A 17,976-nucleotide genomic window follows, 5' to 3' on the forward strand; every position below is an offset into this window, starting at 1 on the left:
CTGACCCTCGATAATTCACTTTCTCTTCTCTTGCCTGGTCTATGAAATCATGATATAAATGCGAAGATATGGTCTTCGGCGTTTTGGAAACTCCAGCCACACAACACACTACAACATGCTACAACATCTCCTCAGCAACTCAGCTATAAGCACATCACTAAGCCTTTCCCATCTCTCTACTTGTCTCCTTCAGATTTGTCATCTACAGTTTCAAGCCTAAGCTCTTCTGTTCCAGACTTTTGTTCATGGATTTTGCATAGCATATTTACCTACAGTTTTATGAAGAATATTGTGATTAACATCTGATTCTTTGCAAGTGAAATGATCATGGAAAATGTATGTATGTATTTATCTATGTGTGTAGGAGCCCATTCAAAGATACATACCAAAACTGGAACACTACACCCTATCAGCTTCCAACAGAACTGCAAGGGGCCCTTCTTCACTATTGTGTCTCTAGCTTAAATTTGCACCTACAAATATGAAATCAAGAAGCTGATGGAAACAAGATACTCAGTGAGTATGCACTTCTCTCCTAGGAGAAGACAAGCAAGACCCTACTGTTAGCACCCTCCAGACATGATAGCCATGAATTTTGGTAACATATATGTGAATTTTAGAGATGTAAACTTTTTGTTTATCAAAATAGACTTTCCTGAGGTTGTTTCCAGAAGCATACAAGTAATAACCAAACCACTATTAAAACAAGGGATATGTACAATAAAAACAGTCTAAATCTCAATCTAGCAAAGGATTTATGTATCTAAGTTCATGACAGTTGCATTGAATAACCTGATGTTATGCCTGTATCTAAGTTCTATTTTGCATCAATGATGCTGACTAAATTGGAAGACTGGAAAGGAGTTTTACATTGATTCAGTGGGTAATTTTACAAATAGTATGAACAGTGCACCAAAATCACAAATAACATAATAAAAATCAGTAACTCAGTCAACTTCAATTGGTTTAACATTTTAGATAATGGATTAAAAATATATTATCTTAAAATAGCTTAAAAAAAATGGGGATTGTGAGAAGTAGATATATTTTTCTCTGTAGAAGCAAACCTGAAATCAAAATCTCCCATGAGTAGTTTTGCCTTAGGAAGTGATTTATAAATTAGGTCTTCCTTTTAAACTTCTTCCTACCATCTAGTCAGTCAACTTTTTAAAATTACATGTCTAAGAAGTTTTTCATACTGCCATTAATGTTCAAAGCTTTAACCTTCAGAATATTCCTGTTATTCACTGAAAAAAAAAAACCCAAAGCCCTGCTGATGAAGAGAAAGATATGAATATTTTTTTTTCCAAAATAAATTGAGGCCTTTCTTGTTAACAAAACCTCCTGTAATCAGGCTTTGACAGAGTACTGATGGGGTGAAGACAATTTTGTGGCTGTATGTAAAATTGGGCTGTAAAAAAAGGGGTGCCTCTAAATATGGCTATAAGCACATCCTAAAAAACTAATTACTCTGCAGAAAAGTTTGCAATATTATGTTCTTAATATGACACTGTTACACTGTTAACTCTCAGACTACCTTGTCATCATCTATTTAAGCTTTCCTACTATCACCAAAACGCAGACAAACTTGAAACTGCAACAGTTTTGACAAGACTATTTCATCAGGTCTGTTAATGACTTGGCTGTTAATGGCTAGTACTCCTTGTTCCGGGCTCAGTAGCACATCTATCATTCAGCACAGCTGGAAAGTAAAACATGAATACATTGCAAATCAGAGAGGCAAGGTTTTGCTTTCAGAAAGAGGTAAATTATTTACTTCACCAGCTTGTGTTCCAAGCCCAAAAGGGCTTTGAACTATAAGCAGAGGTGAGATCCTGCTATTATGAGTAACAGAGCTTCACATAATGGGCACTGTCATCTTGCATCCACGCCTCTCATGGCAGAAGAAAGCATCAATCACAAGACTAGCAATATCTTGCAGCTATGAAAAGCAGGCATTCTCCTGCTACCTTCTCCCATTTGGAATGCATTTAAGAGTAATGTGTTCTGTTGAGTTCCCACAGGCATTTGTAACTTGAGTCCTTACAAGAAGTCCTGGCATCTGTCACTTGAAAAATTAATATAACTCACAACTATACACTACTAAACTTCAAGCACTGGTTAAACAATAACAATTAATGGCTGAGTATACAGCTCAGCTGGACTAAGGGAAAGGAAACCATTTTATTCTTTTCAATGTTCCAATCCTGGAAATCAAATACAGACTGAGATTCCAGAGTTTCATTTAAGTTAGCAGAGTTCTGGCAATTCATACAGGCCAACGACTCCATATCTGATCACCATCCTAAAATCTGAATTAAAAACTAAAGTATAATTATCAGGACCTTAATACTGACTAGAAATAATCACTTTCTAAAAGCTACACATGTGCACATTTACAATAATTCTGTTTCTTTATTTGTTCTGCTTTGAAGTAGGGAAAATTTGAATCCATTAAGCTCTCTGGATATGAATGTATTTTAGCACTCTAAATTTTACATACAGGGAAAATCCTTCTAATACAATCAATTTAATTTTGGTTTTTTTACCTATTATCGATTTATCCTAATGCTTTAGGTAAAACCAGTTCTAATTACAAATGCTAAGTTGACATTCTGGGGACAGAGGGAAACATACATTTTGAGAACTGAATTTGGAACTCTTGAGCAGAAGCCTGCTACTTGGTAAATGCAGCTGGTACAGGTTAGTTGCAATTTTTTTTATAAAACCCAGACTAATCAAAAGCTGCATGTCGTCAATCCTCCAGCGACGGAGGTACAGGAAACCGAAACACCTGCTACAAGGCTGCTGCTGCACCTGGACTATTTAATTTGGAAACATGAGCTTGGGTGTCCAAAAAGCCAAGAAGAGGGGAAAAAAAGGTCCCCAAAAAGAAACAGTAATGTCAGAAAGAAGGGGAGCTGGAAGGGCGAGGGTGAAAACCCTGCATACAAGATGCTGGGAAGATGCTGGAAATAGGGGAGGACCCCAGAGATCAGAGAGATGGAGGCCAGAGAACCTCCATGCATTTTGATCAGTGATGCCCAAGGTTGGTAGCTGCAAGCGGTGGCACAGTGTGAACAAACAAGATGTTGTGACCGGCCTTCCATGGCCAGCAGCTAACTCCTTACTGACAGGGGCAGTGGGAGGCTGGCAAATGTAAGGCTGAGAGGGGAACAAAGGAGACGGAGTGGGAGGCATCCGAGTAAGACTCTCATCTCTTTCTTTCTTAAATCCCAGTATTCACTATGTGCTGTTGTTTACACTGTCTCATCAGCGACACGAGATTTAAGTAATAAACTGAAGGAGACAATAAACCATTTGCAAGCATTTTTCTAGTGCTAGCTCAGAATTTTAAGCAGAGTAATAATAAAAGATTAAGATCTATGAGTCAATGTGCTTGATTCATCTGTACACTCTGAATTTTTAAAGTTCAGTTTTGATGTACTTCTATTTATTTGTGAATGATCGCACAGTTTCAAGTGTAAAAACTATACAGCTCACTAAGTTAATTTGAAATCCCATCACTCAATTCTTTCATTATTTTTCGCCCAAGTGGAAAAAACAAAAATACCTTACTTCACAGCTTCAGGCCCTGTTAATCACAAAACACTGCAAAGGTATCAATTTAACACAGTAAAAAAAATTAAATACTCTGCAGGTTTACTGGACCTATGGATGCAGTGTTCAAAATTGATTCTGACTACTAGCACTAAGGACCAACCTCAAATAAAAAAAAAAAAAAAAAAAAAGGCTCTTGCTCCTTTTTCCATTCTCTGACTGATCTAAATTCATATCTTAAAGTAAATGCTATGAGTCCTTTACATCTTTATTTTCTTTGACTTTTTTTTTAGTATTCTTCACAGTTCTTCTTCCAGGATTCTGAAAAAAACCTCAAAAAGAAGAGGTGCTCAAAAAGAATTAATAGCACTTGTAAAACATATTTAATTCCCAAAAGTTTCTTTCCTAAAAGGTTAAGATTTTTTTCTTTTGTTTTGTTATAGGGTGAATAAACGCTACTAGTTAAAAGTATAATGGAATTAAAAGTACAATCTTATGCTGAATTCAGTAAGGAATGAAGGAACCACCTCTTCATACATTAAATTGTTTTTAACAAACTATACTCTTAACTATCTGCAAAAGTTTAGATATCTTTTAGAATTAGCCTAAGAATTCATAAACATATACCATTACAGAACAAATACAGGTGGGCTGTTTTGGGGGTTTTTGCAGTTTTATTGGATGTCCACAGGCCCTGGTGGGATGCACCCAGCAGCACTGAGGAACCTGGCTGATGTCCTTGTGAGGCCACTCTCAGCAATCTTTGAATGATCATGGTGATCAGGAGAAATGCCTGATACAATACTGAGGAAAGTAAATGTCATTTTCACCTTCAAGAAGGGTGAGAAAGAGGATCCAAGAGAACTACATGCCAGACAGCCTCACCTGAAGCCTCTGGAAGGTGATGAAACAACAAATCTCAGTATGACCACTTCTGGAATATACTTTAGTGTCTGTCTGATTAATAATGCTTTCTTAGGGTCTCAGATCTTTGATGATCAGAGATATGGAACAGAAGCATGACTGTATATAACCATTCCATTTTCTCAGCCCCATTTGAATCTTTCTAGGGTAACACTAGAAAAGGGAGAAGGGAAATTAAAAATGCTAAAGAAATGCACTAGATGACATAACCTGGAAGAAATAAATTTATTATTGTTCTGAATTGCAGTTGATTTTTAAAAATTGTTTACAGAAATTCAATAATGACTCATCACAGAAATACCCAGTGCCTGGCCAGGTAGATCAGAAGGTCAAAATTACATAAGCAAAATGTTTAATTGCTCACTAAAGACAACAGAAGTGTTCTACTCACAACATGATTACCTAATATTTCACCTATGCACATAAATAACTAGAAATGAACACTAGGAAATGGTGATACTAATATTCCCCACATGACACTCTGTGTTCAGTTGCTGTGAACAGCTGTGACATGAGGAAAACCACTAGAGGCATAGAAGAGACTTACATATAAGGAGAGATTAAAAGCCTGGAATTGTTTTGTTTGGAGAGGAAATGAGTAAGAGTTTACTGGACTCAAGAAGAGGAGGAAGAAAAAAAAAATGCAACAACAAAAAAACCAAGGACGCAAACATAACTGATGCAGAATAACCTTCTGCACTACCAATTTACAGTGATAGGAGTCTTCATGTCCTAAGAAGCAGAAAAGCTCTCCAAACTTCTTTTTGGCAACAAGTCACATTTAACTATGTTAACAGAAACATTCTTGGGGCCTCTTTAAAAGCCAGAGTGAGCCAGATTTCAGCTGGAATGGCAATATCTCCAGGCTTGAGTCACACTACCATTGAGATATAAAAACCAGCAGACTGTAATCTGTGTCAGTTCCTGAGTATCCTTCTCCTTAGCTGCCATTTCAAATTGCTATATTCCCCAAGGGAAGGAGTTTTGCTTGTTTGTGCTCAGACCTCTTATGGCTACAGACCTCAAGCACTTCCTAGAAGATGTGTATCATACCACAAATGGCTGCAAACATAATTGATTGGAAATTACTATAAGAAGGTGTATTTCTATTTGCTCTCTCAAAATCAAAGCCAGCAGTCAGCCAATGGAAATAAATTCAATGAGTCCAATAGTGATATGGAAAGATATATTTTTTACATAAGCCATATTTCATACATACATTTTCCTGACATATATCAGGAAAATGTATGTAGAATACACTGCTAACCATATAAATAAGTTGTCTGATGGACAAGGTATTCCAAGTGCATTACCCTTTATTTTTCAGTGTGCTGAATCATTTATAGCTACTCTCTATTCAAGATCACCTCTATCATTTAACAAACACACTGATACAAATGTTTCATCAAGCATGTACTAGTCAAAGAAACTATTAAACAAATCAATCAAACAAAATTTTGTGTGACAAATCAAGGAGTTTTCTGTTTAGCTGAAGCAAGGCTTGCTCCCCTTTAAATTTGCAGCTAGTGAGAATAAACTGGGGAGGTAATTATTTTATGAAAGGGTATGGCATCTGGTGAGGAAAAGAGAATTCTTTGCATGGTGACACTTTTATAACTAAATCTGCATCAGCAGCAAAAACAACCAGCAAAATATGAAGAACTGGGAAAAGGAGAAAAAAAAAATAATTGAAGTTTTCTTACCCAAATATTAAAATAAAATTCCATAAAGAAATGAATTTTTTTTTTCCTAATATACAACTTCCTCTGAGCCTATAGCAGTGGTCTCCAAAGTGAGGTGCACACACCCCAGGTGTGCAAAAGACAATCCATTAGGGTGCAGAAGGAAAATAATATAAACTTCAGCTGCATATATAGATTTTAAATATATAAATACACACATATTGGAGGTATATGCTTGAAGATTTTTAGTGATGAGGTACATAAAAAGAAATTTGGACTTTACTACTCTGTCTTTAAGAAATGTTCAAGTGCTATTAAAGACACATCCTGTGAAATAATTTATAGCTATACCATAGACGCAATGAAAGGCTAAATAGTAAATAAATTTGTAAAACAGTAAACAGAGCTGATATATCTTTTGGTGAAAATATGTTTTTTATTATCATGCACTTTTTTCCATCAATGCCTTTTTAATTATAAGCTTTCCATATTGATTCCAAATGCTAATCACATGACAGCATTGCATTTTAAGTCTAAATGAGCACAGAAATATCCATTAAAATATTGGACAAAATACTGCAGGCTCCAAGTTTCATTCATCACCTCTAGTCTTTTAAGACAAGATCAGCTGACATGGGGGCAGCTGAAGTATAAATCTTGATTAACATATTGAGTTACTGTTACTAAGTGGACTGGGTTAAACTCAGTCAAAATTATAGTATCTAAAATCTCTTTCAAAAGGGTAAATGTGATTTGTATCATATTAAGAAAATTAAGTAAAAATTAATAAGAAAGGTAAAAAAAATTGCCTCACTGAACTAAGAATACTTTAAGAACTTTTAATAAATTAAATAATAAAATAATAATAATAAATAATAAATTAAATCCTTTAATAAGGATTTTTTAAACTCCAGAGGCTTTAAAATAAATATAACATACAAATAAAATCAAGATTTAATTTTGTCCACTTTGGAAGCTGGTAGGCATTTTTTAATGCATTAACTGCAATTAATGTAGTTAATCAGCTTCAATTCCATCTTTCTCGGAATGCTGGCTGCACAACTTACTGAGGTGAGGCCTGGTAAATTGGTGCGACATGAAATATGTCTCTTTTCAGTGAAAGCATGTGATAGGAATACGAAAGCATAAGAATTACTGGATCATACAAAAATCTACTAAGCCTGGAATCCTGTCTTTAAAAGAGGAGCTCTCAAACATCAGCACTCTCTGAAGCAGAGAAGGTGTAAAGGTAGATGACACAAGGGCAGTGACATTACAAGCCATTTTCTGTTCTGCTGCTACACATGACACTTTACTAGTAATGCTTTCCAGATCATTCATGAATGTATTTAACAGCACAGACTTAAGCACCTTGCTGCTAACCTGCTTCCACTGTGACAACAGCATGCACTTCTACCCTTTGCTTCCTAAGTCATAAACAGCTGTTTATCCATTTGAGCATTTACCCTGCTCTCTTGTGAAAGAATAATTTCTTTATGAACATTGGACTGAAAGTGTTTATATTAATTCTGGAAAAGCAAGTGAAATATCGCAAATGAACTGACAATTTCATTCAAGAGCACACAAACTGAAAATGTATTCTCTCAAAAAATCAGACAATTAGAGATGTATAAGGTTGGATGTTTGATCTGTTAGGCAGCAATGGAACAGTGACCTCTCATATACAGGCACTGTCCAGAAAGTAAAAATTAACACTATGTGGAAAAAAAGTCAATGAGGCAAACATAAACAAAAAAGGGAAGAATCTTTCCAGCCTGAAAACTTCAAACACCATCATATATCTGAAATTCATGACCCAAGAACAATGTTAGACTAACAAACAGCGAGGAATACAAAATCAATCCACTTTAACCTAACCATGAATGAGCCTTATCTCTATAGAAATAAGAAAAATGACAGCTAGAGAAAATTGAAAGAACACAGAGGAAGAAAAACTGATAAAGATTTCATCTTAGACAGAATAAAGATATTTGTATTTGTCAAGACACCAAAAACCAGCACGTTAACATAGCCATGAAGGCACCAAGAGAAGGATGCTCTTCAATCACAACAAAGCAAATTCACAAACTGTGACCAACTACATAAGTACTATAACATTATGTTCAGAGATATCATAGTGTTTCATCTCAAGCTGAACTAACACTACAACCCAGTTTTGTGTTGATAAATGGCATTTACTGTAATTGTATAGCTATCCACAGCTTTTATTCAGCCCAGTATATTTTATCACAGGCAGTAGAAACTGCACTGAATCAAAACGAAAGATCCGCATCTAACAACCAGGTGATCTACCATCTCTGTGATATTACAACAGAAACAGCTTCTTAACAAAAGCAGTGGATCAATTCCTGCCCTCATCAGCTCAGCAAGGGAACGTAAAATAGCTGCTATTTAACTTTCTTGCTTCAGGAATCCTGCCAAGTTGAGCAGAACTGCTCACAGCAAGCAGACGAAGTACATTCCACTAATTCACACAAGATGCTAACATTTCACTGCCTGCTTTCAAGCAGCAGACAAAAACCTCAATGTAACTTTGCCCAGTAAAAACAAGATAGAATTTTTATAAACAAACCAGTAGTAAAACTGTAAATAATTTTTTTTCCTTCCATATTGTGCATAGACTCGGCAAATTTACAAAGCAGTTTATAATAAACTTCATGAACAAGGTGCAGAAGAGGACAAACTATGCTGACAAAAACAAGTCTAAAGACATCTAAAGTAATTGTTTCCTTCAAAAAAACAGACCTCAAAAAGAGAATACAGATGTACAGAATAACAGCAATTCTCATCTGTCAGCTTGTTCTGTAGAGTCTGTGCCTCCATTTAAGGGAAAACAACAAATACAATCATTCTGAAAAAAGTCACAGATACACAAATGAAGGGTGGCAATTGCAAGTACAGACAGCTTTAAATAATATCTCCAACACATCATTAATTTCAGAAAGGAGCCAACTCATCTACTTTCCAGATCTCATATAACTAAGTAAAAACTTGTTAACTATTTAACTTCTCTGAAAAGAAAGGGTACAAAGGACAGCACGTATCATTAGTATCAATTCATTGGCATCAACAAATTGGAGTTAAAAGAAATTATTTTTATAAGCTAGTCAAAACAACACAATATCTCCAAAAACCTAGGTGTTAACTTAAGGAAGACAGTTTATCACAGCTAAAATAATCCATTCTGTTAAAATTTATTGTGAATTTTACATTATGCTATTTTGGTAACTAATGTTTGCCTCCTTTATGTCACGAGTGGAACAAGAAAGTTAACTTTTCAGAGGTCCAGTTGAAGATTTCAACAAATACTACTTCATCACATCAAGACTGAAGGGCATTTTTCAACTTAAACTCACTTTACATAAATATGCCTCCCTCTCTTGAGCAAACAATAAGACTACATTTTAGAGTGAGAGAGAGATAGAGCTCTGAAAAGATGTCACTTCTGGTTTCTATTCCTTACAGTGTTTATGAATGAGTGACTACTCATTTCTAGCCATCTGTAAGTGTAACTTTGACTGCAACTTCTGTACCTTGCTTCCTGATTTTGGGCTGCCTACTAATATTTGATGGTATTCTAATAAAAAGTATATTCCTACAAATATACTTTGATAAAATCCTTTCTCCAAAGATTTAGATCCTTTTCAGTCTGACATGCAATAGAACTAAGCATACGTTTGATGCAATGAATACATTAATGGAGATTTCCACAGAAGCAGTAAAGAATTTTCCTCCTTTGTCCATCTGAAGACAAGATGAATCTTCCAATATTTTGAAGAAAAAATTAAATAGAAAATACACAGCTAAGAAAACAGAAACCTGGTGAGTTATATGTTACTGCCAGAAGGGTATTAGTGATACTGTTCTGCCCAGTGTACTGCCCTGGAGTACAGCCTAATAAACCAAATGTATTCAACATACAAATTTTTGGTTCTAAAACATTTCTCAAGCATTCCCGTAGTATTCCTATACAAACATTATTAGAATCCCATAAAAAAACTGTTCAAACAGATATTTTAACAATACATAAAAGAAAGAAAATAATAGAAGTAAAACTAAACCCATATTTATTAGGGCTACTACATTCAAAATTAAAGTTCCCTTTTCCTCTTTGAGTGTGCAGCTAACCAAATCTCATACACTCAACACACAGTTTTGCTTCCACTCTTATAATAATGCTTGGCCTTTCAGTTCCAAAAAGCCAGAATCTATATTGGCACTGAACCACAATTCATCTAGCTGACTGCAACAGCCTGTGCTGATCTCTTCTGGAGGAGTCAGCAGACACACACACAGCATTTGTTCAGCACATGACTTGATTCTTGCAGTCCATTAAAAATACTACATTGTATTGCACCAGTGCAAAATGCAAGTAATAGTGTTCATTAAGAATACAAAAGCACAGCAGGTGCTGCAATATGAGCTGAGTAAATTGCTTGTATTTCACCAGAAATCTTTTGCTTTAACACAAACTGTTTCAGTTACATTGCATAACATCTGCAGGAACAATTTTCTTCACAAGAACAGACTAAGGTGCGTCAGCTACAGCGAGCAACACTCCTCGCCTCCAAGTTCCTGTAGATAATCTTCAGCTCTTTCACGAACTTGTAAGATAAGCTCTAAACCAGAAAATAATCATATTTACTAATCCTTAAACTGCCAAGAACTTAAGTGCAATAGGAGGAAGGGGGAAAAATATATAAATATACATATAAAAAAGAAATATTATGGGTGGTCCAGCTTTTTTAATAAAGTTTTAAGTAAACTACAGTGAGAAATAGAAAATGCATACTACTGATTGTATAACCCTGAATATGAGGACTGACAGTTCAGCTTTCTCTACTCTGACCAGTATTGATGTGGGCAATAAAAAAATGAATGCAGTCAATCAGTACAGCATTTGACATCAGATAGCAGTGCCTCAGGGGATGCTGACCCAAAGCACAAGGAATTTTCAGCAGCAAAACCATAGCAGTAACAGTGTGTTCTACTGCCTCTTTTGGACATGACATTCAAAAACAATTACCATAATATACCTTGAATTTACAGAACTTTAGAATGTATTTTCTGTTTAGTTCTCTATAATGAAGGCTAGAAATAAAACTCTTCAATCAGTTCAACATCTGAACATGTATTTCATTTGTCCTTCCACCATTCAAGCACCCAATATCATATACTATAGTGCTGAAGGCCAATCTCTTCTGTTTTCAGGTTTTTTTAATCCCTTCAAAATAATTTTTTAATATATATTATTAAACAAAGAAAAATACTTCTTATGGCCCTGTATTTAGATTTTGTCCTTTAATTAAAAAGGAGATATCCCATCTACAGCTACTTTGATATGCACTATTGCTGAAATCCATAAGAATTTTTGTCAATGACTGAATATTTTTCAATTAAAAACTGCCTGCATTAGTTTGAATAATTCCCTAAACATTACAGATTGTTTGTATAGTTCTTTCTCGTTTTCAGTGTTGCAGAACTGGGAATATTTTCCCCCTTTTACATGACACAGGAATTGTCTGCAAAAATGAGTTGCTGCACTTAGTTGAAGCTCACTTGGGGGAGGACACTAATGCTTTCAAGTGTTTATTGAGGAAACACTTAATTTGAGACATCTAACTGAAGGTTTTCATTTTAAATAATGCCATCAGTCAGGCCATGACATATTAGAAGTTTCATTTGCTGTCCTTTGCTACTAAAGATTCAAACAGCTATTTGCCTAATTCTGGCAAACTAGAAGGTATGTGATCTACACATCAAAAGCATATAAACAACATCAAATAAAGCACTAAAGTCCTAGTTAATTTTTTTCACTGCATCACAATTACTGATGTGGAGTGATTATGTTCTGTGGGAAATATTCAGTTCAGGTTACTGGTATCGTTTTGAAAGTGAAAAACTTGTTTCCTGATATGGAAAAGATGAACAATGACTTACAGGAAAGACACACATTATTCCTTATTTCACTTTTTCCTATTCTAATCAAAGAATGAGGAATAGAATCCTACACAAGAAAACTATGTTTAAAAGCTCAGTTGGCTTAGATTATGTGAGCTAACTCTTACTTCCACTCTTTTCAGTATCCATTAGAACTTGGCCTTTCTCTTCACTAATCCTACACTCTACTACAGTTGCAACTTTTACTTTCATATGGCATACATGTCTCTGTACTTTAAGCATCTTTCCAGATGCTCTAACTGCATGTTCCAACTGCAAAAATTCCATCTCCCAAGTTTTACTTGCGAAATAATTATCTTTACATCTTTACAGTTCCAGCATTCACTCTATTGCACGCCCATTCAAACTTTGCACCATTCCTAGTCACACAGCTCATGTCTTCCTACATATAACCTTTTGACAAGCCCTACTGACACCTAATGACATCCTCAGACTTCCTCTGTATTCGAGTCACATAATTGTGCTCTCCCCTTCATCTAATAATTAAAAAAAATAAATCAAGTGAAGAGTCAGAGCAGTCTTGGCAAGCATAATTATGCAGGGCTTTGAAAAAGCAATTTATTTCCAGTGGACATTTTCATAGCACTCAACATAAAGCAAAAAGCTTATTAACATTAACCTGTTGCTTAACTAGTAATATGGATGAAAGGGATTGTTACAAAATATATAGGGCTACAGAAAAAACAAAAAAAAAGGCATAATATGCTTATATACGTCTGAGAAAGGAATCAAGAAAAAGGAAATTTTGGTTGTATGGACTCTCACCTATGCTGGGTCAAAATCTAACTGGGAGAAAACTACTCTGGGTATTTTCATTTGAAAAAGAATGACAGCAATTTTCATTGGTTTTTAGTTACCTGATAAGACAACTTCAACCAGGTCTCCTTCTTGGATATCTGCAGCTGATTTCACCAACTGGAGAATGTTTTCAGAGGTAGGGTCATGGCGGAAGAGCAAGATTTTGTCGTACATTCCATAAAAACCACATTCAGGAAACTGCAAATACAAACCCATGAGAATTTACTATCTTGTAAAGCACATAACTGTAAAATACAAAACTGTAAAACACTATTAATGGATAGTGAAATTTTGAGGGCAGACTGGACTACTTCTCAGACTAGTATCAAACAGGATATATACTTTTTCTTCTATGAAAATATATATTTTCATAGAATATATGAAATAAAATATATATTTCACTATATTCCAAAAATGTTTCTTCCCCCAAGCAAGTAAGCTCATTTGCTGTTCTCTTCCTGTGAACAGTGCAGTATCCATTAGGAAATGAGACAGAATAAATGTATCCTGCATCCACTGCTGGTAACGTTTTCCTCAAACTAGTTCCTGAGTAAGATAATTTAATTAGATCTGGAGCAGGTGTTTGGACTAGATGTGCTCTGGAGTGCACTTCTAGTCTTCATTGTATTATTCCATGATTCTATGATCTCTCCCAAGATGTCTGCCCAAAAGATGCTTTGAAGCCAAAAGAAATATATTTCAGCTCTGCCTAAAATGCAATGCTTAAGCGACAACTCAACATGAAACATTTCTTTTTTGAGACTGAAGTTACCAGGCACATAAAACAATGTTTCAAAACAGTATTTCAAAATTTAATCATAATCATTTGTTTCAATGCAGAGAAACTCGCACTTCAAAATCAGATTAAATCCTGTTTAAATTATAAAAGGTTTTTTAAAACTCTGAGGTTTTACACTGGGGATTATTGTCCAGGTAATTTTTTCCTTCCCAGCCTAAAGAACTAAGACTTTCTTCTGAAAACACAATCAAGAAAAGAATGTTACAAAATAATCGACTCAATTTTACATCAATGCACTACTCCATGTTTTGGCAACAAGCATTAAAAAAAATAATGACAAGTACAGCCAAAGAAACGAACTGGTATGTTTCGAGGTTATAGAAACACAGTGGCATTCCTAAGAATTTTCTTTTTTAGAGGTAGTGAAATACTATTCTTCAAAATGAGAGCTGCAGATCCTTTTGAAAAACTGCAAGATTTTTCTCATTTCACTGGATTTCAGAAATACCGCAGGCATTTGCCTCTAAATTCATTATGATTTAAATTGTTTGTTCTCTATATTCCCATTCCATTTGCTCTTTTCAAACACTTCTACTTTTTCTACCTAAAAAAAGTATTTGCAATATTACATATACTATGTATGTAGAATTATATGTATCATGAGGTAAAAGTTATTTTATTCTCTAGAAAAAAGTAAATTCAATCACAGCATTTTCTGACAAATTACATACAAGAAATATATTCTGTTTGAATTAGTTTTCCCCAGATACACTACTTTCACAACAAAGTCATTTTGATGGTGGGATTCTTCAAACATTGTATAAGGACCAACTGTTGCAACAGTGACAAAGATTCCCTCAGCCAAGCTTACTCCTGCCACCAATAATGCTGACCAAAGTAAACAAAAAGAAGCCACGATGCTGCTTGGTATTACACCTCCATAAACAACATTCAGCATTGCTAAACATGAGACAAAACAGGGAAACTATGGTATTGGAGCAAAGTTCGCCAATACTAATAGAAAAATATTAATATTGATATTAATATTAATAACAATTTCAGTATAATAGCTACTTAAGGCATAATTACCACAGTTAAATGGTCATTTTAATTGCCATCATGAGGAAATACACTACATCTGTAAGAACCAGAAGTGGAAGACTGGCTTACATGGGGTACAGAAACAGGATGTATTTCTAGCTGCTTAACAAGTCATCAGCAGACATTAAGACATCAAAGCTGTCCATAAACACTTTGCCTACTCCAAGTGTGATTCACTTTAATGGCCTTTCAGTGTGGTTCTATCAAAGGTGCTTTAGTTTACAAGTGAAACTAGAAAAATGACCTTCGCAGCACAATAACTTAGTTAACTGCCACAGTTTGGCTGTTTATTTCAAATGTGTCCTGCCTTCCCCTCTTCATAAATATTTTGAACAAATTATTTTAACAAATATTTTATAATTACAAATATTGTAACAAACAGTTTTTAAAAAATAACAAATATTTAGCTTTTTAACATGATCCAGCAGTTCTAGGTTCCAGATTTAAAATTTTGCAAGATTTCTATATCAACTCAAGTCTATCCCCAGTGTAAATGTTTTTTATTAGATACCCTCCTGTCTTGGTTTAAGAAAATGTAAAGGGAAACCCTCTAAAATGAGTCCTCCCCCTTTGTTTTAACCAAGCCCTTTCCACCAATAAGGAAAAACAAAATATGAGCAGATATAAGTGAAAAAATAAATTTACTAACAAGTGAAACTGCAACAGGCAAATAAGAGACTTTCATTCCAAACACTGAGCATTAAAAAATGCCGTCTAAACATTCATATAGAAAATGCTTTATATGATACTGTAGTAGCTTTTATGGTAAAAAAAGGAAGCGTTTCTAGCATTTGAAGTCACCTGTAGTAAGCACACTGAAATTATGTGCTTCTTCCATTTTCTAAAAATATTACATCAGGATTATCTACCCATAAGGCTTTAAAGAAATACAAAATAAAATTATGTTTTCAGATGAAAAAAGACTGCTGATCAGGATCTCAAGTAATAATTTTTTATTGCTCAGATTGTGGGCACTTTGGCAAAAGATCATCCATAAAACACAGGATAAAAGGAGCCTCAGCACTAATCTTTCCTCAGCAGATGCAAAACAGAAGCAAGCATTGAAGTGTTTTTACCCTTAGCAGCTCTAAACATCTCAAGAAAATCCACCAAAATATTTTACCAATAAACGCATAAAAGCCAAGTGATTATGCAAATTATGGATTTTCAATTAAAAAGCCTTCAAGTGACACCACAAAAAAAAAAATGCAGACTCAATTTCAATAACTAGAACATCTAATTATAAGTATTCAATAATTCATTTAATCCTCTATCCATCGCATCAGTCAGTAATTTCAATGGCATTGGTCCCTCCACATGTAAATATGAGCTAGTACATCCATAACCATGCTGTTATTAACAGTTCTTGAAAGAAGGATCAAAGAGAAGATGACAAAAGAAAAGATTAGTTATATTTAAAACTCTGTTTATTGTGAAAAATTGAACCCTTACTATTAGAGAATGAAACTTCGCAAGACCTGGTATATCTAAATGCTAACATATTTCCAAGCTGAATTGTGAAGCTTTCAAAAATTAATTAATAATAACAAATCACATACACAGTTATCTGAATGGACAACCTACTCAGCCTCCTTTTCTGGAAAACCACAATTTAGAATGGAAATTAACTTCAAAGAAATAAAAGACTCTCTAAGGTGAGACAACTCTTCACCAGTTTGGTTTAAGAATTATGGATTTGAAAGATTAGCATAGTAGCTGTGTCAAATGAAAACCACATGAGAAATAAATCTCTTCCACCTGAAGAACTTTACCTGGAAGAACTGGAAACCAGATACTCTAAACAATGATGACATTGCATTGCAATTAGTAATGTAGTCCAATAGTCAAAAAAGTCTGTTGATGAGATAATTTTGCAAAAATACTTCTTGACACATAAAAAAAATTGCAACATACAGGCAAGCTGGATTCTCACTGCTAAGAGTGAAAAAGAAAAAAAAAGTCATCCTCCTGTTTCTGTCTTTCTGTATGTTACTACAATTTTGCGCATCTTCTGTAAGGGTTAGTTTCTGTTTATTCCAGGAAGTCATGAGAGTTGTTTTTTTATTTTTATTTTTTCAGTAATCATTGAAATTTTCCTTGAAATGAAATTTAGTTGTCCTTTTTAGCAATGACTGTTTTTTTCCTTCTAGATTAGTTACGTTTTTAGAAGCCCTTAGTGATTACCATAACAGCACCTGCAACAAGAACTTTGATAAAACCTGGAAGTCTTTCACAGCACAAAGATATTGATCAAGCACACATAAGGGCTGTGGGCTAAACAATGTCTTCACAGTATGCGGAGAAGCTGAGTCACACTGAATATCTGTTAACTTAACTGGCTATAACACAAGTAACCTTGACCTAATCTAAACAAGACTGTTGACACCTGAGCCTAACATGTGCATAAATAAGTAAGTAAATAAATAGGCTTACATCAATACCACTTTTTTAGTATAAAGATATAAACGTACAAAACTTTTGAAACAAATCACATTAAGCAAACTGAAACATTTTTCTTTTATACTCTTAAAATAACAGTGAATTTTATTTTTAGAAGTCAGAATTTCCTTTCTCTACAGAGGTCAGAACACAGAAAAATCATGACACTGAAAAGCCAATGTTTCATCTAGAGGACTGTCTAAATTTTCATTTAGTTGTGGCAGTCATTACTAACTCACTTGCAAAACTCAAGAGATTTTTTAAAAGCTCTATTTACCAATGCCATCATGAAAATATTACTCTCATGCATAAAGAAAACACCACAAGACTTCACAGTTTTGTTGTAAGAAACATCAGTTAGCGTTCCAAGACCTTCTGCACATATACACCACTAGAGTTACTACACAGTAACACAAACACTGGAGTTTAAACAAAGTTTACACTAAGTTATGTAGAATATAGGTAGCAACATCTGAGAACACACAGGAGGTGCAGCTTGCTCCAGCAGCGACGGCATCTCCACCTCAATCCAGGATGTCACATTCTGTGCTTAAGACATCTCGGAAATGGTGACTCACCGTAGACCTTGCCAGCAACTGCATTTGCACTTGCCAGGTAGACAAACAGCAAAGATAGGCAACAAACTATTTCCTTTCCCTTCTTTCCTTCTTTTTCATTTTTCCCCAGGCAATCAGTCTTCAGTTACAAAGGAAGGAAAAGGGTCAGAAAATACAAGGAATAGTACCAATC

General features: G+C 34.8%; 1 protein-coding gene across 2 annotated transcripts in view; it reads right to left on the reverse strand.

The window, feature by feature from the left end:
• The window catches only part of PRKD1 (protein kinase D1), a 117,730-nt gene that overhangs the window by 46,087 nt on the left and 53,667 nt on the right, over nucleotides 1–17,976 (reverse strand). For both annotated transcript variants that reach the window (XM_058851354.1, XM_058851344.1), the window contains exon 2: nucleotides 13,007–13,145. In XM_058851354.1, coding sequence (XP_058707337.1) covers nucleotides 13,007–13,145 — 139 coding nt within the window. The remainder of the gene's footprint in view (nucleotides 1–13,006; nucleotides 13,146–17,976) is intronic.

The sequence above is a fragment of the Poecile atricapillus genome, chromosome 1 (genome assembly GCF_030490865.1).
Source record: "Poecile atricapillus isolate bPoeAtr1 chromosome 1, bPoeAtr1.hap1, whole genome shotgun sequence".
NCBI lineage: Eukaryota > Metazoa > Chordata > Aves > Passeriformes > Paridae > Poecile > Poecile atricapillus.